We start from the raw sequence: 27,735 nt of genomic DNA, 5'->3' as shown, positions 1-27,735 counted from the left end.
GGGTCTCAAAATGTCCAATATAGATATCTACTCAGCAGACCTGATAGACGGGCTGACGTAAGAAAACCCTTAATTTGTTAAGGCTTAATTGTCTCAAGATGATCAACATAGATAGTTACCTGGCAGTTCTGATAGACGGGCTGTCGTAAGAAAGCCCTTAATTTGTCAAGGGTTAAGGATTTTAAGATAGTCAACATAGATATTCACCTGGCAGACAGCTGACGTAAGAAAACCCTTATTTTATTGGTAAAATGGGTCTGGAAAAATGGGGATAGTTGTTGGACACAACCTTACAAATTCATTAGAATCGCGTCCAATTGCTGATTCATTGATTAGATTATATTCCTTTCGATTTTATTTTGCAGCAAATATATAAATTTTAAAATATAGACTTTCGATAATCACCCGAATTCGATGTCAAAGCTACTCAGCATTATATTTTCAGAAATGTTGATCTTTTCAGTTGTTATATCAGACCTACTGAGTTTCGGCATAATACTTTTAGGAGTGAATAAAGGTTTAAAAACAGCATGTAACGATTTCCTAATGTTTCGGGTGGTCGTTTTTATTCAAGCGACAATAAGTCTTAAAGGGGTGCATTGATTTTGTAATTTTGGCAAACCATAGAACTTTGGACCAAAGCTACCAAGGGAAAAAATCTGATTTTACTAAGGAAAAATATATTGTATAATCGCGGTGCTTCTGTACGATTCGCTTTCTTTTGAGTCCTTGGTTTTCCTTTTTCGGACTTTTTTTTTCTCTCAGCTTTTTCCTTCCTTATTTTTCTTCTGACTTTCCTATTACTATTCTTGGGACTTTTTTTCCAATCAGCTGTTTTTTGGGTGATATCAAAATACACGAAATGTATGATATGCAATTCGCGAAATTTTCCCTGAAAATGATTTTTTTTTAAACAAGAATTCGCTATCCAAATGCCATTGATATCACTGATATCAATGATAGTACTAGATATATCAAGAGAATCGGTTTGTTATGTTGATTCCAAATATATGAGATATAATTACGTTTAGTGTTTCGCATTAAAAGCTACGAGCCTGAGAATGTTTGCCTGATTTTTGAAAAAAGGGGAAAACACCTCTCAAAAGTCAAGTAATCTAAATGAAAACCAAACCATCGGATTGAGCGTATCCGTATGAATTTTCCAAGAAAAAATTGGAGAATTGGCCAAAATTCCTATACAAAATTAGTTTTATTTGTCTTACTTTCTCTTTTCTGACTCAATTTTACTTCTCGAGATATTAAGGGGAATTGTTCGGGGGAAATATTTACCAGGTTGGAATTGTCTATAGTATCTTCAGTAGGGGGAGATTTTCCACGGGAAAAGTTCTCCATGGGGGAGTTTTCCACTGGATAAATTCTCCAGAGGGAATTTTTTACGGGAACACTTTTCTAATAGGAGGTGGGTGGTGTTAATGAGAAGGATTTTTATCGGAGGGGGAATGCCAGCATGATTTTAAAAACAATCAGAAACTAAAGTCTTTTTAAAATAAAAATGGGCTAAGAAAAAAATTTCCGCCGGAATTGATCACAAGAAACTTGCCTGGGGTAATAATTATCAGCTAGAATGAAATTGTTTAGGGGGAATTTTTCTGATGGGGAGGTATTTTTTGTAGGAAGAACTTTACATGGAGGGATTTTCCGTAAGGAGAAGGAATTTTCTATGGAAGGGGGAACCAGATTTCCCAGAACTGTATGAGAGGACATCCCCCCTAATACATATAATAAATAAAATTGATTTTATACGGTGAGATTTTCATATTAGTAGAGTAGTTTCTAGAGCTGAGGTTTCCTGAGGAAATTTTACACAAGGGGAAACTTTGCCAAAATTAATGTGCAAATTCCGTTTTAGTTTCTCATGTACGGTGAGCCAAATTCGAACGTTCATTAGTTGAAAAACGTTAAGAAATTAAATTAAAAAAAACAAGTTTCTTTTTAACTGAAAGTAAGGAGCGTTATTAGAACTTAAAACGATGAAGAATTATTCCGTATATGGAAGGGGCTTTCCCCTCCTCAACACTCCGCTGTTTACGCTAATTACTTTTGAAAAATAGAGTTGTGACAAACTGACAATCTTTAGCGTAAAGGGCGGGGCGTTGAGAAGGGACAGCCCTTTTCATACACGGAACAACTTCTGTTCGTTTTAAGTTTTGGTGTCGCTCGTTACTTTCAGTGAAAAAAAAAGGTTTTTTAGTATATATATATATATATATATATATATATATATATATATATATATATATATATATATATATATATATATATATATATATATATATATATATATATATATACCTGAAAACAAATTCTTGGGAATGCGTCTGACTTCTGTTTACATTGACCTTATAATTCTGATGGTTGACCGATCTGAAGTTCAGCTATTAAAAAATACCTAATTTAGTTTTTTGCTCATTTCAGGCTCGCAGAGGATAAGAAGGATGAAGGAAATAAATACTACAAGCAGAAGGATTATAGAAGGGCTCTTGGCTGTTACGCCAAAGCCATTGGTATGTAAACTCTTTTTTTTGCATATTTATGTAAAGCTTGCGGAGACATATTTGCTTAGGAGACCCAGAAATTTTAGTTTATATTGAAATAGATATTATGTGGCGGTTGACAATTCTGGGGTGAAAGAGATCCAAGATTGAGTCTGTTACTTGTCAAAAGAAAACAAGAGCTAAGAGCCCATATGGCACTTGTGAGGAGGTCGGAAGAGCCAAGAGCACATATGGTATGAGCTCTTGAAAAATTCTAAGAATCAATAGATTGATTTAAAAGGAAAATCAGAGGCTTAATGCCGGTCGGGATTTAAAATAACAGCTTTGAGTCACGAGGTCCGTCTAAATATCAAAATTCATTAAGATCTGATCGCCCACCCGTAAGTTAAAAATAACTCAATTTTTCTATTTTTTCCTCTCCCTTCAGCCCTCCAGATGGTCGAATCAGGGAAAAGTCTTTATCAAGTCAATTTGTGCAGCTCCCTGACACGTCTACCAATTTTCATCGTCTTAGCACGTCCAGAAGCACCAAACTCGCCAAAGCACTGAACCCCACCACCTAACTCCAAAAAAGAGAGCGGCTCCAGTCCGGTTACATAAATCACGTATCTACGACATTTATAAGCGTTTTCCAAGATTTCCGGTTTCCCCCTCCAACTCCCCCCAACGTCAACAGGTCTGGTCGGGATTTGAAATAAGAGCTCTGAGACACGAGTTCCTTCTAAATATCAAATTTCATTAAGATCCGGTCACCCGTTCTCAAGTTAAAAGTACCTCAATTTTTCTAATTTTTGGAAATTAGCAACCCCCAGCTCCCCCAAAGAGAACGGATCCCTACCAATTATGTCAATCTCGCATGTATAACTTGTGCTTACTCTTCCCATCTAGTTTCATCCCGATCTCTCAACTATAAGCGTTTTCCAAGATTTCCGGTTTCCAAAATTTCTGTTTCCGCCGTTCAACCATCTATGTCCCCGGATCCGATTCGAATTGGAAATAGAGCATCTGAGACGTAAGATTCTTCTATATATCAAGTTTCATTAAGATCCGATCACCCATTCGTAAGATACCTTGAATTTCACGTTTTCCAAGAATTCCGGCTTCTCCCTCCAACTCCCTTCAATGTGACCGGATCTGGTCCGGATTTAAATTGAGAGTTCTAAAAGCTCAAGATCCTTCTAGATATCAAATTTCATTAAGATCTTATTACCCGTTCGTAAGTTACAAATACCTCATTTTTTCTAATTTTTCCGAAATACTCCCCCCCCCCCACTCGACCAAAGAGAACGGATCCGGTCCGGTTATGTCAGTGACCTATCTTTGACTTGTACTTATTCTTTCCACCAAGTTTCATCCTGATCTCTCCGCTTTAAGCGTTTTCCAAGATTTCCGGCCCCCTCCCCTAATGGCATTGGATCCAGTCAGGATTTAAAATAAGAGATCTGAGTGTCGAGGTCCTTCTAAATATAAAATTTCATTAAGATACGATCATTCTTTCGTAAGTTAAAAATACCTCATTTTTTTAATTTGTTAGAATTAAAGCTCCTCCCCCCCCAAACAGAGCAGATCCATTTCGGTTATGTCAGTCACGTATCTAGGACTTGTGATTTTTCCCCACCAAGTTTCATCCTCATCCATCCACTCTTAAGTATTTTCCATGATTTTAGGTTCCCCCCCCCCCAACTTCCCCTTCGCCGGATCCGGTCGGGATTTAACATAAGAGCTCTGAGACATGATATCCTTCCAAACATCAAATTTCATTAAGATCCGATCACTTCTTCGTAAGTTAAAAATACCTCATTTTTCTAATTTTTCAGAATTAACTCTCCTCCCCCCAACCCCCCAAAGAGAGCGGATCCGTTCCTGTTATGTCAATCACACATCTAGGACTTGTGCTTATTTTTCCCACCAAGTTTCATCCCAATCCATCCACTCTAACCGTTTTCCAAGATTTTAGGTTCCCCCCAGTGTCACCAGATCCAGTCGGGATTTAAAATAAGAGCTCTGAGACATGATATCCTTCCAAACATCAAATTTCATTAAGATCTGATCACTTCTTCGTAAGTTAAAAATACCTCATTTTTCTAATTTTTCAGAATTACCCCCCCCCCCAACTCCCCCAAAGAGAGCCGTTCCGTCCCGGTTATGTCAATAACGTATCTAGGACTTGTGCTTATTTTTTCCAGCAAGTTTCATCCCGATCCCTCCGCTCTAAGCATTTTCCAAGATTTTAGGTCCCCCCCCCCCCCAACGTCCCCTTCACCAGATCCGGTCGGGATCTAATATAAGAGCCCTGTGACATGGTATCCTTCCAAATATCAAATTTTATTAAGGTCCGATCATTCCTTCGTAAGTTAAAAATACCTCATTTTTCTAATTTTTCAGAATTAACCCTCCCCTTCCCAACTCCCCCAAAGAGAGCGGATCCGTTCCGGTTATGTCAATCATGTATCTAGGACTTGTGCTTATTTTTCCCACCAAGTCTCATCCCGATCCCTCCACTCTAAGCGTTTTCCAAGATTTTAGGTCCCCCCTCAATTCCCCCCAATGTCACCGGATCCAGTCAGGATTTGAAATAAAAGCTCTGAGGCACGATATCCTTTCAAACTTCAAATTTCATTAAGATCCGATCTCTCTTTCTTAAGTTAGAAGTACCTCATTTTTCTAATTTTTCAGGATTAACCTTCCCCCCCCCCATCTCCCACAAACAGAGCAGATCCGTTCCGTTTATGTCAATAACGTATCTAGGACTTCCGCTTGTTTTTCCCACCAAGTTTCATCCCGATCCATCCACTCTATGCGTTTTCCAATATTTTAGGTTTCCCCCTCCAACTCCCCCCAGTGTCACCGGATCCGGTCGGATTTAAAATAAGAGCTCTGAGACACAATATCCTTCCAAACATCAAATTTCATTAAGATCCCATCACCCGTTCGTAAGTTTAAAAGACTATTTTTTCTTTTTCCCAAATTAACCGGCCCCCCACTCCCCCCCCTAGATGGTCAAATCGGGAAACGACTATTTCTGATTTAATTTGGTCCGGTCCCTGATACGCCTGCCAAATTTCGTCGTCCTAGCTTACCTGGAAGTGCCTAAAGTAGCAAAACCGGGATAGACCGACAGACAGAATTTGCGATCGCTATATGTCACTTGGTTAATACCAAGTGCCATAAAAACTAAAAACAAATGCTTAATTTGCATCTTTGGATATACCCGTGCTATTGAGTATTTAAGCAAGGGACTATCTGTGTGTAAAAGGTCAAGAACGCTGGTTTTATCAAAAGATTGTTAGCATGTTGGCTTTAGCTGAAGTTCATGCAGCTCGGTAGATTTGTTTGGACGAAAGATTGCTTGGTGATGAATAATGAAACAGTTGATTGGTTGATATGGTTCACAAAGGCATTCTGTCAATAAACAGCGATGAAAATCTAAACTCCTCAAACAATTATACTAAAAAAAATTATTGATCCTTCGTTTAATTCGGTAATTATCGTATCATTCGCTGTAACAGCAGAGATTTGTTTGAAATTTCCTTCTTGTCTGTTTTTATTTAAGCTTTTTGCTTCAAGTTATTCCTGCAATCCCTCTAAAACTGGACCAAACCCTGTATATCCATTAATGTACTTCCTTTAAATAGAAAATTGGCAGGGATTGTCCAGGTTCGGTAAATTCTCTTTTTGTCTCTACTTATGTGAATTTGTCATTAAAGCCACTTTTTCATGCTTTGAAGCCTAGTATTATTTTTTTTTAGAAACCTAGTTAACTATCAGAATGTGGAAAAAATTAAGCCAGGCTATGTTTTTTTGTATTTATAACGAATCCTAGTTTAACCTCTGCTGGGTCTTTATGTACTGAGTATCCATCCTAACTGGTGTCTTGGCATATGGACAGTTTGTATGAGATTCTTCTCTTTTTTTACAGTACTGGCCTCTTTTTTATAGCTTGTAGTGAGTAATATCCCATCAATAGTTTTAAACCGGCCCATAGGCGCTACACTTTTCTTCTTCACCGTTAATCACGAAGAAGTTTAACGGAGATCCCCCCCAGGGCAAGGTGCAGGGTGCATGTTACGTAATAGGGGATGTTTTCTAAGAGATGGAGGTGCTTGTTACGTAATAGGCTTTGTTTACTTTTGGTTGTTACATAATAAGGGTTCTTCGGGATTTCTTTGGTTGCAATGTAATAGAGTTTGTTTTCTTCAAAACGCAGGTGTATGTTACATAATAGGGTATTGTTTACTCAAGCAAATGAATGTAGGTGTATGTCACGGAACAGGGGGGTTTATTTTCTTCATGATTTCTTTGGTTGTTACATAATAGGTAATGTTTTCTTCAAGACATTTTTTAAACACAACCAACAGGCATCATTTTTCACGAAGAAAAGTAAAATCAAGATAGATTAAGTTTCGCGAAGAAAAAAAATCAACATTCAACAAGTTTCACGAACAAAAAACCAACATGCAACATTTTTCACGAAGAAAATATCAAGATCACGAAAGAAAAAATCAACATACAACAAGTTTCGCCATGAAAGACTAAAAGTACAAGTTTTACGATGAAAAAATTAGCATGCAATAGGTTTCACGAAGACATAATCAACATAAAACATGTTTCATGAACAAAAACTCAACATTGAAGTAGTTTCACGAAGACAAAAAGAAAACATAGAACAAGTTTTACGAAGAAAAACATCAATATGCAACAAGTTTCACGAAGAAAAACCCAACGTAAAACAACTCTCATGAAGATAAAATTAAAGTACAATAAGTTTCATGAAAAAAAAATCGACATACATTGGCCTTGTCTGAAAATTCTGAGATGGTTTATTCGAAATTTATTCGAAAAACTATAAGCATATTGAGGCTTCAGGTAGTCCAAAAAAATAAACGTTAACATACATTTATTCTAGCCAAAAAAGAGTGGCCCACAGGAAAGTGGCGTTTTAAGCCATTTTGTGGTGCAAAATAACGATTCTAGCCAAAAAATGACCCAAAAAGCTATCGTGTGAAAATACTGAGATAGGTAATTTATTTAGAATTATCGAAAAACAATCCGCATATTGAGTCTCGAGTTTCAGAGGTAGTAAAGATACTGGCAGTCGTACAAAATAAACAGTTAGTATATACATTTATTTTTGCCAAAAAGGACAGCCACTTTACTGTCCCACAGCAAAGTGGCATTTCCAGCCATTTTGTGGTGCATAACAACAATTGTGGCCAAACGAAGGCCAAAAAGCTTGTGTGTGAAAATTTTGAGATATTCAATTAATTCAAAACTATCAAAAACCTATACGCATATTGAGCTTCTAGTTTTAGAGGCAGTATTGCTGTACAATGGCCTATTGGTTTCTAGAAGTGCAGATAGTCCTACAAAATAACGGTTAACATAGACATTTATTTTGGCCAAAAAGACTGTCCCACAGCAGAGCAGCGTTTTCAACCATTTTGTGGTGCAAAACAATAATTCTATCCAAAAGCAGGCCAAAAATCTAATGCGTAAAAATTCTCAGATAGTTAATTGATTTAGAATTATCGAAAACTAGGCGCATATTGAACCTCCAGTTTTAGATGCTGTAATGCCGAACGGTAGTGCATTCGTTTCTAAAGGTGCAGGTAGTCCTACAAAATAAACGGTTTACATAGGTATTTATTGTAGCCAAGAAGATTGTCCAACATTTATTTTAGTCAAAAAGACTGTTCCACAGCAAAGCGGGGTTGTCAGTCATTTTATGGTGCAAAACAACAATTCTGCCCCAAAGAAGGCCAAAAAGCTATTGTTTGAAAATTCTGAGGTAGTTAATTGATTTAGAATTTTCGAAAATCTATGCACATATTGAGCCTTCAGTTTCAGAGGCAGTAATACCGCACGGTGGCGGATTTGTTTCTAAAGATGTATGTAGTCCTACAAAATAAACAGTTAACATTGACATTTATGTTTGCCAAAAATACTGTCCCACAGGAAACACAGACCTCTTCAGCCGATTTCTGGTGTAACAAAACAATTATAGCCAAAAGAAGGCCAAAGAGTTTTTGTCTGAAAATTCTGAAATAGTTATTTGATTTAGTTTTAACGAAAAATTATTAGCATATTGAGCTTCCAGTTTCAGAGGCAGTAATGCCATACAGTGGTGTATGCGTTTCTACTGGCGCAGGTAGTCCTATTAAAGTGGTTAGTATTGATATTTATTTTAGCCTGAAAGATTGTCCCTCAGGAAAGCGGTGCTTTCAGCCATTTTGTGGTGCAAAACAACAATTCTAGCCAAAAGAAGGCTAAAAAGCTGTTGTGTGAAAATTGTGATATAGTCAATTGATTTAGAATTATCAAAAAAATATACGCGTATTGAGCGTGCAGTTTCAGAGGCAGTAATGCCATACGGTGGTGCATTCATTTCTAAAGGCACAGGTAGACCTGCAAAAAACGCTTAACATTGATATTTATTTAGCCAAAAAGACTTCCCTACAGCAAAGTGGCGTTTTCAGCTATTTCGTGGTTCAAAACAACAATTTTAGCCAAAAGAAGACTAAAAAGGTATTGTGTGAAAATTATGAGATAGTCAATTGATTTAGAATTGAAAAACTATACGCATATGTAGTGTCCAGTTTCAGTGGCAGCAATGCCATATGGTGGCGCATTCGTTTTCAAAGGTGCAGGTAGTCCTACAAAATAAACGGTTAACGTTTGAACTTCAAAAGTTTAATATGTTAAATGGAAAAAGCTGAATTTCAGGTATCAAAACAGTCGTCTTACGTTGACACATTAAAATCGGAAATAAACTTCTAAAACTTGGTAAAGTGGAAATAAAACTTTATCTCTAATAACAACCCTCCCCCTCCAAATTGGTTGTTTGGCTGTTTAGCCACATATTGTCACGGTAGCATGAAATATGCATAGTCTTAGCTCAAAGAAACATAGCAGTTTTATTTAAAACCTCTCACAAATAACCGAATGTAAAAATGTTTCTTTTTCTTGCAGGTGTTTAAATAGAGCAATAGAAACGATGCATTTCATTAAGACCTCACAGAAATACCTCTTAATATGGCTTAAATATATCTGTAATATCAACACCCCCTCTGGAAATGCTTGCTAGGGTTCCCACCTTTTTTTAATTTATTGTTCGTTTTGCTTATATTTTTTTCCTTTATAAGCTTTAAAAAAAAAACATTTCCCTATTACGTAACAATTAAAGAAGTCTTGATGAAGAATGTCTGAGAATAAGGTCTTAAAAACGTCTAGAAAGTTCTTGAAACGTCTTGAAGAAAAATGTCTTAAAATTTCTTGAAAAAACGTCTTAAAGAAAAATGGCTTAAAAACGTCTTGAGATGTTTTGAAACGTCTTGATGAAAAATGTCTTAAAAACGCCTTGAAAAAACATCTTGAAGAAGAATGTCCTTAAAAGTCTTGAGATGTCTTGAAACGTCATGGAGAAAACTGTCTTAAAAAACGTTATATCTTCAAGAAACATTCTCTATTACGTAACCACCAAAGAGATCATGAATTAAACAAACCCCCCAATTGAGTAACAACCAAAGAAACCACGAAGAAAACGAACCCCCCTATTAGGTAACATACACCTGCATCTTGAAGAAAGCAAACTCAATTGCCAAAGAACCCAAGAAATCCTGAAGTAAGCAACTCTATTACGTGACAACCAAAAGTAAACAAACCTATTAGGTAACAAGCACCTGCATCTCTGAGAAAACATCCCCTATTGCGTAATGTGCACATGCACCTTGCCCTGAGGGGGATCACCGTTAAACTTTTTCGTGATTAACGGTGAAGAAGAAAAGAGTAGTTTCTATAGGCCAGTTTAAAATTGTCGAGGCGATACTACTGCAGTGTTCTCTATTGGGGATATTCCTGCAATACGGGTATCCTACCGATGTCTCGGTTTAGACAGGCTTATTCTCAAGGGAGGGCAATCTTTCTAGTAGGAGACAAAAATAAAGAAGTGCGACGTTCTATATTATTTAGAAAAAATGTTTTTCATCAAAAAGAAATTATGGTTTTATCTTCAAAGTTTTAACATGTAGTGGCGTCAAGTTGGGGGAGGGGGGTTATATGCCCTCTCTCTCAAGATGTTTGTCCCCTTCTCTCCTGTATTTTGCAAAATACCTATTTAAGGGTTTGGTCTTTTGTGTGATTGAAAGTTTCAAAAAGTCAGATATGTCTCCCTTCTTCCCTAATTTTGCTTTCATTGACGACACTGTACAGATGTCAAGTCCTAAGAAAGAAAGAGCTTCAAAAATAGTTTCTGTTGGTTTTATTAGTTAACATATACTAGCATTAATATGCTAGTCAGTAACTTGGCTTTCTGAATGCATATTAAAGCCTGTTCTCTTTTTAAATCAGAGGGAGTAAGAGGCAAAACGGAATTTCTGAATATTGGTTTGATAGGGAAGATAGGACTGGACATAATGCAATAATGGTGAACCAAGATTAGTGACAGTGGTTGCTCTTTCTGTTGCGAAATATACCTAAAGACTCTCAGCTGACGGAAATTATTTCAAGATCTCCTTCAGCAGGCATATATGAATGCATGATGAACCCGTGTAACGTGCTAAATCTTTGTCAGCACTAGACTCGCCGCTTAAACTCCGGAGCAACCAAAACAGCTCCCGAGCTGGAATACTTGAGAGGTTTTGTAAGAGAATCGTCGCTTCAACTGCAGTAGTAATTCGTTGCAAGTTGTTTTTCTGCCATTTCTTGTCATAGCCTTTCATTGATGCAAAAGAAAACTTGTTGATGGATACCATCACTCTTATTTTAGAGAAATCTTCGTTAAAGAGATCCAGATATCTGTTTGTATTAAAATAGGTATCATGAGGCGGTTAACAAGGCTGGTGGTAACGAGGTTCAATTTAAGAGTCTCGTACTGGTCAAAAGAACAAAAACCAAAAACAAGTGCACACTTTGAATCTTTCGACATACATGTTGCCATTGAGGATCTAAGCAAGAGTCCTCCAGTGTGTAAAAGATGAAGGGCCTCTTGTATAAAGACAGCTGGTGCTTTCAAGGAATGGACCAGCTGTTAATTTGAATAGCCGCACCTGCTACATACATGCTATAGACAGTATAGGCAGATTGAAGAGAGGTTCTCTGATATGACCGTTCCTGGGTACGAGTTTTCAAGCGGATTAAATAAAAAAACTAGTTTTTTTTTAGCTGAAAGTAAGGAGCGACATTAAAACTTAAAATGAACAGAAATTACTCCGTATATGAAATGGTTGTCCCCTCCGCAATCCCTCGCTGTTTTAGTTTTTAATTGTTTTAAAAAGTATAATTGTGACAGAGTCAAACTTTAGCGCAAAGAGCGAGGGATTGCGGGGGGGGAGGACAACCCATTTCATATACGGAGTAATTTCTGTTCGTTTTAATTTTTAATGTCGCTCCTTACTTTTAGTTAAAAAAACTAGTTTTTTTATTTAATTTCTGAACGTTTTTGAATTAATGCATGTTTGATTTTGGCTCTCTGTGCATAAACTATTAAAGTGGAATTTGCATATTAATTCTTTTTTTGGCTAAATGGCTTTCTCTTAGTTTTGATCAGACGATTTTGAGAAATGAGGGGTGGGGAAGGAGGTCTAGTTGCCCTCCAATTTTTCTGTTACTTAAAAAGGCAACTAGAACTTTTTATTTTTAACGGACGTTTTTATTAGTAAGAAATATACGTAGGTTAAGAGTTAACTTACATAACAAACTTTTACATTCTTATATCTTTATTATGTGTATGAGGGGGTTTGTCCCCTCGTTAATACCTCGTTCTTTACATTAAGTCTTATGTTTTATTCCAACACACTAAGAATGACCCCTGAATCAGAAAGGCCGTAGAATAAATAGTTGAAATTACTAAAAATACTTTAGCATAAAGAGCGAGGTATTTATCTCCTCCTAAATACCTCGCTCTTTATGCTAAAGTATTGTTAAAACCCCTCATATGAGTAATAATCTCTGTTCGTTTCAAGTTTTAATGATACTCCTTACTTTCAATTGAAAAAACTTTTTCATGTTTATTTTTTCATTGTTTTTTTTATAGTAATGCTAGAAAATCCCGCGCCCTTTTCATTCAATTTATCTTCCCCCATGACATATTGCTCGAAGGAGAGATCCTCCCACATAGCCCCCTCTCCTCAACCCCACCCCAAACCAAAAAAAATCCCATGAAAACGTCTGTGCACTTCCCAATAACCATTACTGTGTGTAAACACTGGTCAAAGTTTGTAACTTGCAGCCCCTCCTCCAGGGACTGTGGGGGAGTAAGTCATCCCCAAAGACATAGTTATTATGGTTTTCGACTATGCAGAACAAAATGGCTATCTCAAAATTTTGATCCGTTGACTTTTGGAAAAAATGAGCGTGGGAGGGGGCCTAGGTGTCCTCCAATTTTTTTGTCACTTAAAAAGGGCGCTAGAACTTTTAATTTCCGTTAAAATGAGCCCTCCTGCAACATTCTAGGACTACTTGGTCGATACGATGACCCCTGAAAAAAAAAACAAATAAACACGCACCCGTGATCTGTCTTCTGGCAAAAAATACGAAATTCTTCATTTTTGTAGATAGGAGCTTGAAATTTTTGCAATAGGGCTCTCTGATACGCTGAATGCGATGGTGTGATTTTCGTTAAGATTCTACGAATTTTAGGGGGTGTTTCCCCCTATTTTACAAAATACGACAAAGTTTCTCAGGCTCGTAACTTTTGATGACAAAGACTAAATTTGATGAAACTTATACATTTAAAATCAGCATGAAAATTCGAATCTTTTGATGCATCTTTTAGCATCAAAATTCCTTTCTTTAGAGCTTCGTTTACTATTGAGCCGGGTCGCTCCGTACTACAGTTCGTTACCACTAACTGTTTGATAACCAGCTCATTTAGACAATGTCAGCCAGTGACAATATAATGTTAATCCTCCGCCACCCAAGTTCATAAAGCCCGTCTCCTCGGGTTTTTATGTAACTGAACCCGCGTTTAACTGAACCTCCCCTGACTTGGCGTGATTTATTGATAAAAAAAAAAAAAAACAATGCATACACTTGTTCCCATGCTGCCAACATGCCAGAGGCAATAAACGGTCAATACTGGCATTTGAGAAATCAATCATTTGATAAAACTATAACATCAAACAAAAACATACCTTTTTCAACTAACATTAAGCTGAAAAACTAAACCAACAACAAACTGACAAAAAAAGAAACAACAAAAACATGTAAAAAAAAAAAAATTGTTTGCTCAATAAGATATTATTCAATATTTTCTCCAGGACAAAGCAAAATCAAGCAAAATCGATTCATTCCCTTAGTTAGAGTTGCGATGGATTTGGAGTTCTTCTCGGGTGGATGCTGCTACCGATAATATCAACGACCAATTTTATGTCTGGCTCGAAGATTTAGATAGTCTATTGATGAATAGCTAGATTAACTTTCATGTAGGCTAATTAGATAATCTTGTGAGTTGGTCTTAGGGTTTACATCGCCAGAGAATCATTGTTTGAGAAGAACATGAAGAACGTCGAGGAAATAGTGGTTATTGCTGTTGGAAATTGTGCCACCACTCATTTAGATACTCGGATTGATAGCTATCAGCAAAGGATCCCAGAACTGAGGACACCTGATTTCTTCAGAGATTATTCCTAAAAATAATTTGCTTAGCTGTTTTCATTAAATATCTGTATTTGGAAGTGGACGGAATATAAATATTACGACCAGACATCTTGTCTTCACCAAAGGCTCATTGAGTTCTGGGTGGGGATGGTTGAGGGAAAGTATGCTCCAACTGTATCCCCTACATCCTATCCCAAGTGCCTCTGGTCTTGAGCTGTATTAATTACGCTTCAGATACTTTAAAAGACTAGAAGCTTAATTTATATCCTAAATATTTAACCATTTTTTCAGTAGGACAACTTTCGTGACTAATTTTGCAAATTAGTCCTTTATTTTTGCTTCTTGTTACCACATCTTTAGTGGCTTGAATGTATATTATGTGGCTTGAAGAAAGCCAATTTCTTAAAAAGCAAATAATAGAAATAAAGACCTATTGACAGCGTTAAAATTTGCAAAATCTATGGAAGATGATAACACATAAAACGGCAAAATGTAGGCAAATTTATGCAATTGTTGAGTTATAGTCTAAAAATAAATTGAAAAAAACTGTCGAGTAACGACCATAAAACTGCTCTGTTATCGCCCTTTGGCATTTCACCACTATCTTAAATTATTAGAATACCACATTACAGCTCCGTAATGTTAAAATTTTTTGTAGAAAACAGAATAAACCGCGGGGTTTCGGAGAACCAAGCTCTAACAGTCGCCCTACGTCCTTCTGGTAGATGATGCAAGGTTTTAGCATTCCAAAGTATATATTATGTTAATCTGTGTGAGTTCGGAGATATTTGTCGAAAGTACTGACAAATAGACTTTTGTTGAGCTCTCAGAATATCGGAACTCGATTGGACATTACTTCTTTTCGTATGAGGCTCGAAAAAAAATCCTATTTTTTATATTCAAAGTATATTCGCTAGAAATCTTGTGTTCTGTTTCCTGAACTAAGTGCACCACCAATCTGAGATTAGCTCAGAGTCAACTCTTTACTCATATAAAACGACCTATTGAGAAACTTCTCTTACAAATGCGCAAGTAGGTTACTGCTTTTGCTTTGTAATTTTCCCCCTTGTAATTTCTAACATCTATCCCTGTAATTTTGTGTCTATTACTGCGGTTTGCTTTTTAAGGAAGGACTGTTCTTTATTAGTTCTACGCCTTGGAAAACTGTTAAAAGTGAAAGTGGCTTATCAATATTGCCAGAATCTCTTCTAAATTTGGTAGAAGTCACTGATGACTAACTTCTAGTTGGGATCTATTTGGTACGTGCCAAATTGAATGTCATGCCGCAGTACCGTTAGACTACCAAAGCTAGACTAGCTAAGACACATTTTTAATGAGTAATTACGAAGTATTCATACGGCTATTTTATAAATTAAATTATGTTGTCGTATTCAAGAAGTTGCATCTCTTGTGCTTTTTTGTTTTCGTCGCTTTCATGGCGCATATTTCCACATATATATGATGTTTCATGTATTGTTTATATCTTCCAGTATTTTTTTTGTGGATTTGATAGATTCGTCCTCGTTAGACAAATTCATATGCTTTCAAGGCTGGTGTTATATACATGCTTAAATCAAAATGATTAAAGAAAAGGGGTGATAGGGTAAGTCAAGTGAAGCATTATTCCAATTTTTTTTTAGTAGTGATAGTGACAGAAATGATTTTGCGGTTCGAAGGATGTGCTTCGTGTTAATTGCTTTTGCTATGAAAGTCTGCAAATAGATAAAATTATAGTTATTATTATTATTGCTATTATTTTTATTATAGATTTTACTTCGTTCAAAAACAAGAAGCAATTGATTATTAATATTATGAAAAAAATGTTATATTATTTTAGAATGATTCTGGATGGTGAAATTGTCTCGGGAATCGGGCGAGTTTGTCGATTCCGATTCCTTTATAGTCTGTGATTTTTTCCTATTCCGATCAGTCATCTCATCATTATTGTCTATTATTGTTTGTATTTTTAAATATTTTTTTCTAACTCATGTTCGACTTTCCTGTCCATTTTCTTAAGTTTTATTCTTCGACCAATTTTTTAATTTATTCAGCACAGGCCATTCAGTGCTGAATTGTTGTTTTTTCTCTTCTAGAGTTGTATCCGTGTGCTGCCTATTATGGCAATCGCGCTGCTTGTTATATCATGTTGGGAATGTATTCACAGGCGCTGCAAGATGCCAGAGAAAGTGTCAAATGTGAGCCGTCTTTTGCCAAGGTATCCAACTTTTTTCGTTAAATAATGGAACATTATTGAACAAGAAAGAGGATTTTAATCCGCTTATGTTGAAAAATTCAGTCGATATTCTCAATTTTCTTGAGTTTTTCAACCTCTGGGTTGTTACACTGGCATGAAACTATGTATTGATAGATAGTTTCATTGTCAAGGACCGCCTTTTGTGATTGAAATAAAATATTAATCTTCAGTCTTACATTTTCTGCTGGTTAATTTTGAATGATTAATGAATTAACTTAAATCGAGAAATTGTGGAACATTCTTTTTTTTTCATGATGAACGTGTATTACTCAGACTGTAAGAATAATGTATGCGTTTTAGCTTTTTTATTACTACTGTTATACTTTTATCTCCTTAATAAACACAAATATTGAGTTATTGATATGTATGAATAAGGATTCTAATCAAATCAGTATAAAATGACACACTTAAAATAAAGCCACTCAAAATCAAGTCACAAATAGATAATTAAAAAATCATACATGCCAATTTAGTATTTCTTCAAAAACAAACAATATTTTGTGTTGTTTCCGTTTCTTTTTGTCAGTTTTTTGACAGTTCATGTTCAAGGATAGCAAGTAGCATTATAATTTACATAGCGCGTCAACCATTTTGGTTGCAAACATGCTCAGTGAAAAGGATAGTATTTCATGACTTTCAGCTATTCGTATTATAATTTCCAAATTTCGATCCGCATTTGTTTTTGGGGAATTAGTTAGGGAGAAGGTATAAAAATTGATTATCCAACCCTCAGGAAGTGTCAGTTACACAACCCTGTTCCATGCAGGCCGGCCATGCCAAAATCCAAATTTTACATAAAATTTCCCCTCATTTTAAACTGCAACTAGTCGCTGTTTCTGTTTCAGTTTTATCTGCTGCTGCGTTGTTTCTTCTATTTTTTCATACTTTTGTTTTAAAATAAATTATCACTTTTTGGCTGCATCTTATTTTAACTAATGTGAGTATTTTTTTCGGATGTACATAAAAGCACTAAAGATATTTTAAATAAAGTGTTGAGAATACTTGTGGATTTTTTGCATCAAGCTTCAAAATGCACCCAAGTTTAGCTTCTTGACACTACCATTGCTTAATATATTCCTTCGTTTAGTTATGTAATGTAAAATCAGAAGGACAGAATATAAGTTACTTTGGCATTTTGGTAAGTCTATCGTTATATCCAACTTTTTCTCCCTTACGATGAGTAACGGATGAACATGAGTAACGGATGAGTAACGGATGAGTAACGGAGGAAAGCACTGTCAAATTCTACCAGTTAGTTGTTCTTATCTTCCAAGCGTAAACTACCACAGATAACCATTAATAAATAAATGAAACCCAAAACGAACAGAAATTACAATGGATAGCCTAGTCAAACTCAAAACGAGCAAATTTAAAAGCAGTAGGTCTGACAACCCCCATGTTTTCTCAAGACCAGAACATAATTTGCACTTTGCAAAATCTGTATTGGATGCATTTCGGGAGAACGCGATGTGTGGGGAGGGGTAGGGGTAGTTACCTTCTGATCACTTTGACTTCTAAAGGATTATAGAAATTCTAACTACCAATGTAATGAGTTCCCTCCAAAGTATATACGACCACTCTTTCTACATAAACTTTATATGCCTCCAGGGTATAACTTATAAACAAGACACAATTTCCGGAACCCCCAACTACGATGAACAAAATTCCTATTCCCAAATTTTGACTGGATTTGTTTGGGGAAATGAGGGGTGGGGGTTGGCTGGTTGCTCTCAAATCACTTATGACTCTTGAAAAGGGCACTATAACTTCCAATTTCAAATCAAATGGGCTCCATCTGAATTTATACGACCATGCATTGCATAAAAACCGTATATTTCCCCAGGGCATAATTTACAGACCTATCTCTAGGCAATGGACGGTTTTCACAACCCTAGAGGCATTATTATATGTATTTCGGACTATTTGGAATAAAATCAATCAGATACGTTTGGTGAAAAGAGGGGTAGTAAGGGGGGCTAGTTGCCCTCCATCACTTTTGACTCTTAAAAGGAAGCTAGAACTTCTAATTTTCAACCAAATGAGCCTCTTCTAAAGTAAAACAACCATCCCTTCCATAAAACCTTAAATGCCTCCGGGGCATAACTTACAATGTTTTGCCCCCAAGGTTAGGGAATTTTTTCAACCCCAAAAGCCTTGTCAAATGATACTTGGACTATTTTAAATAAAATAGATGCCTCTAAATGTCCAATAGATTTATTTTAGGAGAATGCGCGTGGGGGGGGGGGGGTAGCTGCCCTCCAATCACCTTGAATCTTAGAACAGGCACTAGAACTTCTGATTGCCTATCCAATGAGCCCCCTCAAACGGCTATACAACTGCGCTTTCTATAAAAAGCATAAATTCCCTTTGGGCATAACTTACAACCCTTGCGCCGTGGGCTGTGGGGGGACGGACTACCATTCTCAAAGACATAATCTCCAGACTTTTAAACTACACTGAACGAAATGGCTATCTCAAAATTTTGATCGGACGTGCTTGGAGAAATGATGGGCATGGGGGGGCTGTTTGCCCTCCAATCACTTTTGACTATTGGAAAGGGTACTAGCCCTCTCAATTTCCAACCGAATGAGCCCGTCGGCCGTCGTTGAGACATGGCCATTGTTGGGATAGGGACTGACTGAAGATTGCAGAAGAGGCTGCTGCTGACAGATTGTGCTGGACTAGGTCAGTTATCCCATCTTCCATTGGTGCCAGACAGGATGGATTATCGTCTGGTTCCTGTCGAAAGTAAAGTAAGTAAGAATGAGCCCTTTTTGCAGTTTCTACGACAACACCTTTTATTCGAAGAGCCCTGGTCTAAAACCAAAAAAAAGAAAGAAATAAAATAATACTACATTGCGCCAATATCGTTCTTTACTTAGGTAGCGCTTTTGTGCTGCCTATAATAGTTCTTTTCATGGAGTTTTTATTTTTATTTTTTCGGTTTCTTTTCCATTAGACTCCCATCATTTTCTATTTTTCTACATACTCCGCAGGGGCGTATCTTCCTTGGGGGGTAAACGCCAGCCACCTGCATTCGTCAAGCACATATTTTTTTCGTAGAAATAACAGTCATTGTTTTTTTTTTTTTTTTTTTTTTTTTTTTTTTTTTTTTTTTTTTTTTTTTTTTTTTTTTTTTTTTTTTTTACTGTCTCTTATTCTGTTTCTCTCTTTGAATGTGTTAATTGCAATCTTAAGTAATTACTATGTTTCACTTTTATGCTTAAAATGAACTAAATTAAATATGATAAAATAAATATTTTAGCTATTAGTTTTGTTTTTGATTCTTTGTGCTTCTAATTGTGATTGCAAAAGAATAATTTTTTTATTTTTTTTTATTTTGCAGGGTCATCTCAGAATGGGAAAATGTTTCTTGGCGATGGGCGATGTAGCCGCTGCAAAAAGCGCTTTCGACAAAACTAAGGAACTAGAACCTACAAATACTACTATTGACGCTGAGCTGAGAACCATAGATACCCTCAATAAAATAGACACAGATTTGAATAGAGCTGTTGAAGTTCAAGACTATCGAAAGGCTTTGTATTGTTCTGAAAGAGCCTTGGATATTGCTGTGTTTTGCCGAAGATACAAAGTAAAGAAAGCTGAGTCGTTGACACATCTTGGACGATACCAGGAAGCTGAGGAAATCGTTAAGTAAGTTCTCTCTGCTTTGGTTGTACTACTACTACTAATAATAACTCACTGCAGCACCAAGCCGCCTGAGGCCAACACAGCTACGCACGCTCCTCCTCCAACCTAATCTATTTAAAGCCTCCCTCTTTACACCCTCCCAGGAAGTTCCCATTTCCTTTAAATCTTTATTTATGACATCCTCCCAACCCAGACAAGGACGACCTGCTTTCCGTGTAGCACCAGACGGTTAGCCAAAAAGGACAATCTTCGGTAATCTGTCATCCTTCATCCGTAAAACGTGGCCTAGTCATCTCAACCTTTCTTTCATTATAGCCCCAGAAAGCGGGATTGAACCACACTTTTCGTACAACCTACTGTTTGAAATACGGTCAGTCAGCCGGGTACCCAGAACAATCCGTAGGCAATTTCTTTGGAAAACATCTAGTAAATTTTCATTTCCTTTTCGGAGTGCCCATGCTTCAGAGCCTTATTTGACCACTGTCATCACTGTTGCTTCCAATATTCTAATCTTGGTTTGTAGACTTATCTTTCTATTCTTCCAAATTTTTTTTTAACTGTCAAAAAACACCCTGAGCCTTAGCTATTCTACTTTTAACATCTTCACTGCTCCCACCATCTTTACTAATAATACTACCAAGGTAACTGAAGCTCCCAACCTGATCAACCTTTTCGTTACCTAATGTCACCTATTCATCTTCACTTATTCCTAGCCTTAGTGACCTTATTCTTCTTAAAATTAATTTTCACACCTATTCTAGCACCCTCACACTTTCATCTAATATGCTTAAATCATCAGCATAATCCAAGTCCAGGAGAGTTTTTCCTCCCCATTTGATTCCGTGATCTCCAATTGCCTTTCCTGTGCTCCTTAAGACGAAGTCCATCAAAATGATCCATATAAAGGGGGATAGAACACAACCCTGCTTAACTCCTGATTTAATACAAAACCAGTTGCTAACCTCATTACCTACCTTAACCGCAGCAGTATTATTTTCGTACATAGCGCAAATCACTTTAATGTATTTTTCAGGTATACCATATAACGATAAGACCTTTGTTCTATCAACAGAATCGAAAGCTTGCTCATAATCGATAAAACTGAGGACCAAAGGTGTTTGACAACGAAGGGACTTCTCAATTATTAACCTAAGAGTGAAAACATGGTCGACGCATCCTCTACCTTTTCTAAAACCGCATTGTTCTTCCCTTAAAACTTTGTCTACAGCATGTCTCAGTTTAACAAGTATCATATTACTCAGTAATTTGCTACCTACAGAGACCAGACTAATGCCTCGATAACTACGACACTTACTCTTGTCACCTTTCTTATACAGTGGTTTAATTAAGGTTTTCCTAAAATCATTGGGTACTTCCCCTTTTTCAAAAATCATGTTTATAATCTTCAGTAGCTTATTCCTAACCTCAGAGCCACCATATTTAAGAAACTCATTAATCATACTATCAGCACCTGGGGCCTTATTATTTTTTAATCCTTTTAGTACTGTCGCTAATTCTTCCTCACTAAACAAATCTTCCTTCACGTCCAAGGTATCACAAACTTTTTCATTTTCATCTATATCTTTTCCTGCAACTGTATCTCGGTTTAGCACATTCTCAAAATGTTCCACCCATCTTAATTAAACTTTTTCCTTATTGTGGCCCCACTAATTGTGGCCCCATTTCTATCTTTAACTGGGACTGTTCCGGATTGGCTACTCCCTTTCAATTTATTAACATGCCAGTATAATATTTTACTATTATGCCGTCTAGCCGCATCTTCCAGATCCTCAGCAATTTTATCCATCGCCTCCATTTCACATCTCCTTAGTTCATATTTTAATGCTTTCTCCACTTTCTTTACATTCCTTTTGTTTTCATACGACCTATCACTCAGATAATTCTTATACAAACCCCCTCTACTCTCTATTAAACCTAAAGCTTTTTCACTAATATTCCTAGTTGCAGTCTTAGCACTCTTCCCTAGGACACCATCAGCAACTTCACAAATTGTTTTTTCTGAAATTATTCCATCCATCTTCCACATTGTCAAATTTTAAACTCTCAAGTTTAGTACTCAACTGTTCCTGGAATTTTTTTCTCAAATTTTCATCCTGAAGTCTACCAACATCATAACTTTCCGGGAGGGAGTTACCCTTCCGAAATTTTAGCTTTAAATTAACCTTAGACACTACTAGATGGTGATCTTTACTTTTAACATCAATAACGGCACTCCTATACACCCTAGTATCTTGTATTGATCCTACTAGTCTTCTGTTTACAATAACATAATCAATAAGGTTTGCTGTCTTACCATCACGTGAATACCATGTCAACTTATGGGCCATTTTGTGACCAAACACCATATTGGTTATAACTAGGTTGTTATACCTACAAAATTGCAAAAGCCTATAGCCATTACTGTTTTCTTTTCCTACACCAAATTTACTTAGGCTAGGATACCATCTATCCCTATTTCTACCAACCTGGGCATTAAAATCTAGCAAAAACACCATATTTCTACCTGGTACCCTGTCTATTTGCTCCTGTAACTGTAAGTAAAATTCATCTGAGTCACTAGTATCTCCATCAGTTGGTTCAATGGGGGCATATACCTCAAACTATATACCTCAAGCATATAACTGATACCTCAAACTTTTTAGTCATAAAATGAGCAATTAGTATTCTATTATTAATACCTTCCCAGCCTAAACAAGACTTAGCTGCTTCCTTATTCATCATGAGCCCTACTCCCTGTCTATATACCCCATCCTTCCTGCCTGAGTAAACAAATTATATGTCACCTAATTCCATGCTTCCTACCCCTGGGATATGAGTTTCTGAAACTCCTAATAAATCCAGTTCAAACCGTCTGAATTCGTCAGTCAAAATGTCGATGCGATAGTCATTTTTTAACGTCGTAACATTCCAAGTTCCAATTTTCATGTTCTTTAAATCTTTGAAATTATTTTGGCCTCAAGAAAAGCAGTGATCCCGGATACCAGTGCAGGATGGAGACCGACATATCTTCTCAAGTCTACACCGAAGCGCTTAAGCCGGCTTAGAACCGGACAGCAAGAAGTCCCTGGGACCTCCAGTAAGTTGGAGGCTTTGTGCAATCCTGGGCCCATCTTAGTCACAACATGGTTTTCAGCACTTGGCGATGCTCTTCTATCAACAAGAGTCGAAATCCTGCACAGACAGTCCCAAGCCTATTACCTCCGACTCATTATATATTCATGCCTACAAATATTATGCTACTACGGGGAGGCAGCCCATAGTAGATAAATCAGCTAGGAAGAGGTTTTTCAGCCCGAAAACGCCCATCAAAGCAAACCAAGCCCAGAAAAATATCCAATAATCAGAATCCCCTACTAGTGCTGTGTTGTTTACTAGGCTATAATTTCCTCGAGGGGCGCCACTCCTCAAGTGGGAAAAATGGACCGCAAGTTTCCCAGTCTTGCAGGTACCCCGAAAGGGTCGAGGCAGCCCTTTACAGAGGCCGTCTTCCATAAATCTGGATCTTATGCCCTGCCACGGGAAATAAATGCGACGGTACTGGTTCATTCTGTTGTCAGATATTTATTTTCTATCAATTGCCAGGCTATTGCTGATCTTAAAGTTTATATCCCCTGTACAAGTTCTCTAGCAAATTTAATTCAGTATACTACTACTATTAATAACTCTCTGTAGCATCAAACCGCATGTGGCCAACATAACTACGCACGCTCATCCTCAAACCTAATCTATTCAAGGCCTCCCTCTTTACACCCTCCCAGGAAGCTCCCAATTTCCTTTAAGTATTTATTTATCACATCATCCCACCCCAGACGAGGATGACCTGCTTTCCGTGTAGCCCCAGATGGTTGACCATAAAGGACAATCTTCGGCAATCTCATCCTTCGTCCGCAGAACGTGGCCTAACCATCTCAACCTTTCACTCATTATAGCCCTAGAAAGTGGGATTGAACCACATTTTTTGTACAACCTACTGTTTGAAATACGGTCAGTTAGCCGGGTACCCTGAACAATCCGTAGGCTATTTCTCATGAAAACATCTAGTAAATTTTCATCCGCTTTTCGGAGCGCCCATGCTTCAGAGCCATATTTGACCCCTGTCATCACTGTAGCCTCCAATATTCTAATCTTGATTTGCAGACTTATCTTTCTGTTCTTCCAAACTTTTTTTTTAACTGAAAGAAACACCCTGAGCCTTGGCTATTCTACTTTTAACATCTTCACTGCTCCCACCGTCTTTGCTAATAATACTACCAAGGTAATTGAAGCTGCCACCTGATCAATCTTTTCGTTACCCAACGTCACCTTTTCATCTTCACTTATTCCTAGCCTTAATGACCTTATTCTTCTTAAAATTAATTTTCACACCTATTCTAGCACCCTCACACTTTCATCTAATATGCTTAAATCATCAGCATAATCCAAGTCCAGGAGAGTTTTTCCTCCCCATTTGATTCCGTGATCTCCAATTGCCTTTCCTGTGCTCCTTAAGACGAAGTCCATCAAAATGATCCATATAAAGGGGGATAGAACACAACCCTGCTTAACTCCTAATTTAAGACAAAACCAGTTGCTAACATCATTTCCTACCTTAATCACAGCAGTTTTATTCTCATACATAGCACAAATGACTTTAATCTGTTTGTCTGGTATGCCATATAAGGATAAGACCTTTGCTAAAGCTTAATTTAGAACATAGTTTAGTAATTGCAATTGCCTACTGAATGATAAAATCACAAGATCAACTGGAGACGTTATTACAGGGAGGATGTTAGCAGAAGTCACTATCCGCGAGTCGCTGCTAATACCTCTGTTTAACCATATTAGAACCTGTTAACTCTGAAATTTGGTATACATACTTTTTCAGATTGGAAATTCGATGCAAATTGTCTAAAATGATTGAATAAAAGGTTATTTTCCATTTTTTCTATTATTTTACATCCTTCTCTGAGAAAATGTCTAAGTAACATCATTGTTTAATTCGGTTAATGGATGAATCTGATATCAACGAATCCAATGATGTGAATTTCTTGTCCTTTTGGCACAAGCTACAGATGCAGTCTGGTCACAAAATTCCCCTTTTCAATGTGAACATATACCTTATGGAACTTAAACTTTGTGACTAACACAAGATAAATAGCAATATAAGCACAGTTTTCAGATAAGACTATGAACACAGTCTATTGAGACTTTTTTCATTTTTATCTTAAATAAGGGGCTTATTGAAAAAAAGAAAAAAAACTTAACCCTCCTTGAGGTTGTGCTTGTTCGAAAATAATATACCAGTTCCTTAAACATACATATTTTTATCAAATAAGGAAAAAATTAAGAAAGAGAAGGAAAGAAAGAAAATCGTGAACTTACCCGGCTCCTGGTCGCAGCAACCGTCCTACCAACAATTCATTCCATTTACCAACAGACCTGGAACCTTTGCTTCCATCTGACAACAAAAAACAACAACTTTTTTTATATGAGAAACTTAAGAGCAAGTCAATTTCAGTTTAACTAGACTTCAAAATAGTGGTCAAGTAACTATTTTGCGCGTCCGATGATACATTTTATGCTGAATTTAAATGTGTAATCAAACTTTCTATAATATAAGGTTGTTCGGGATAATTTGTTGGTTTATTCTGCTTTTTGCCAGATCTGATTGTTGTAAATTTTTCTAAAAGTAGAATTGTATTCAGTTTTGTATGCTTAATTCATATTTACAATCGGCTCTTTTTTAGCAGCCATTACCTTGCCGAATGCTTTCTGAAGTAGTTTTTTTTTTTTTTTTTTTTTTTTTTTTTTTTGGTGCTCTAGACAAAAAATGAAGACAGAAAGATCAGTCTCGGAAGTCTCTGGCGCACAGGCAGTTGTATTTTCCGATTGTATTTTCGTATTCCTCGTAATTTTAGGGCCTTTCTGTCGATTGTCTTAGTAAAGGTGACTTTCTAATGTAAATGAACTATCTCGATAATCTTTATCAAGTTTGGATAAATAAAAAGCGGTAAAAGTGAAGGATTTTTGATAAGATGTTTTCTAATCAAAACGTTTTCTTGGGTTGCTTTGTATTCTGAAGTCAAATATGGTATTAGGTTTTAAGTTCGAGAGCCCACTCTTTTTGACTATTTATTTTTAGAACCTTTTTATTACATCTGGTTTTTCAGAATTAAAAAAAAAAATTCCTCAGTGGAATAAGCGGTGAACTAATGCCATCTTTTTTTTGTGTAAATAAGATTATCTTCCTAATATAACCCTCTCGCAGGCGAATTTCGAATCTCCAGGATAAACTGACGCGAAGGTTTATATCATATGCAAAAACAAATATACGTAGATTTCGAATATATATATATATATATACAAATATATATATATATATATATATATATATATATATATATATATATATCTATATATATATATATATATATATATATATATATATATATATATATATATATATATATATATATATATATATATATATATATATAAAGAAACTTGAAAAAGATATACAGAAATGAAATGCAACTGTCTACAAATGAGGACCGCGGCCAGAAAACACTCTTTTAAATTTCCTATTTGACAGTGTGAAAGATCTCGAAGTACTCGATATGCTTTGCTACTTTACATTTTCTACCGCTGAATCATGTTTTACTCCGACAGTTTTGGTTCTGGCACATTTTGTAGAAACTGTCCATTTTATGGGCAATGTTCTCACAAGGAGACGTTAAGAAAAATAGTGGCTTACATTTAAGAAATGATTACAGGTTAGCTAGACTACTCTAAAACACTTCCAAGAAGCTTGTTTTCTATTAAAAAAAAATCCCATCATCCTCTGGGCAAGCATAGAAGCAATAAAGTAAAATTAATTTCAGTTACCTCTCAAATCCTTGCCGAAACCCAAATTGAAATTTCCTACTAAGATGAAGGCAATAAAAGAAGATTATTGGATGGATGCCTCTTAGGGTTTTTCTGTCAAGCAGATGGCAACCATATGACATACCAAAATTAAGGTCTAAAGCTCAACTGTGGGTATTAAGGGGGCCACAACCCATAGGTAGCTGTCCTCAAACCAGGCCGCCCGCGAGAGGGATAAAATGTTCATTTTCGTCAACTATAATATAAAGAATTATATTTTTTTTAAAGTACAATCTTAAAGTCAAGACTTTTTTTTTAAGGGATAGGCATAGAATCAAAGTAATTCATGTCTCGGAGCATCAATAAAGCTCTATAGACATGTACTATGCAGATATATTTGTCAGAGCTGATTGTAATATCAAGAGAAAACCAACCTTGATGACGAAATTAAAAACCTTTAATTTAACTTCTTGAATTTCGAGGGTAAAACCCTTGATTGGAGCCTTTGTTAACACCTTGAGTAACAAAGTTAAAAGAAACACAAATTTGATTTCATATTCAAAATCAGCACGCAAATTTTCATACAACATAAACGAGACGTTTATGATACAAAAGCTTATTTGAGTATTGATGTATGTTTATTTTTTGCTCCCACGTAAAACATTGAACAACAATAAACTTCTTTCTTGCCAAAAATGTAACCAACTTAGAATTAGAATATTCGCTGTAAAAAATGACCGAGGGATCGCCCACTTTCCGCCACCTGCTGTACATGGAAAAGCGCTACGTGTACCGCGTGGTTTCACCACGGGTGGCACAGTTCCGCCTTGCTTAGCATATTCCTTGCAACGGTTG

At 36.5% G+C, this 27,735-nt stretch overlaps 1 protein-coding gene across 6 annotated transcripts in view; it reads left to right on the top strand.

Moving 5' to 3' along the window:
* The window catches only part of LOC136040925 (dnaJ homolog subfamily C member 7-like), a 102,178-nt gene that overhangs the window by 52,052 nt on the left and 22,391 nt on the right, over nucleotides 1-27,735 (top strand). For all 6 annotated transcript variants that reach the window (XM_065725349.1, XM_065725350.1, XM_065725346.1 and 3 more), the window contains exons 3-5: nucleotides 2,437-2,525; nucleotides 16,205-16,326; nucleotides 19,712-20,019. In XM_065725349.1, the coding sequence (XP_065581421.1) occupies nucleotides 2,437-2,525; nucleotides 16,205-16,326; nucleotides 19,712-20,019 (519 nt within the window). The remainder of the gene's footprint in view (nucleotides 1-2,436; nucleotides 2,526-16,204; nucleotides 16,327-19,711; nucleotides 20,020-27,735) is intronic.

Source organism: Artemia franciscana, chromosome 21 (assembly GCF_032884065.1).
Source record: "Artemia franciscana chromosome 21, ASM3288406v1, whole genome shotgun sequence".
Classification (NCBI taxonomy): Eukaryota; Metazoa; Arthropoda; class Branchiopoda; order Anostraca; family Artemiidae; genus Artemia; species Artemia franciscana.
This window is presented reverse-complemented; position numbering and strand designations above follow the sequence as displayed.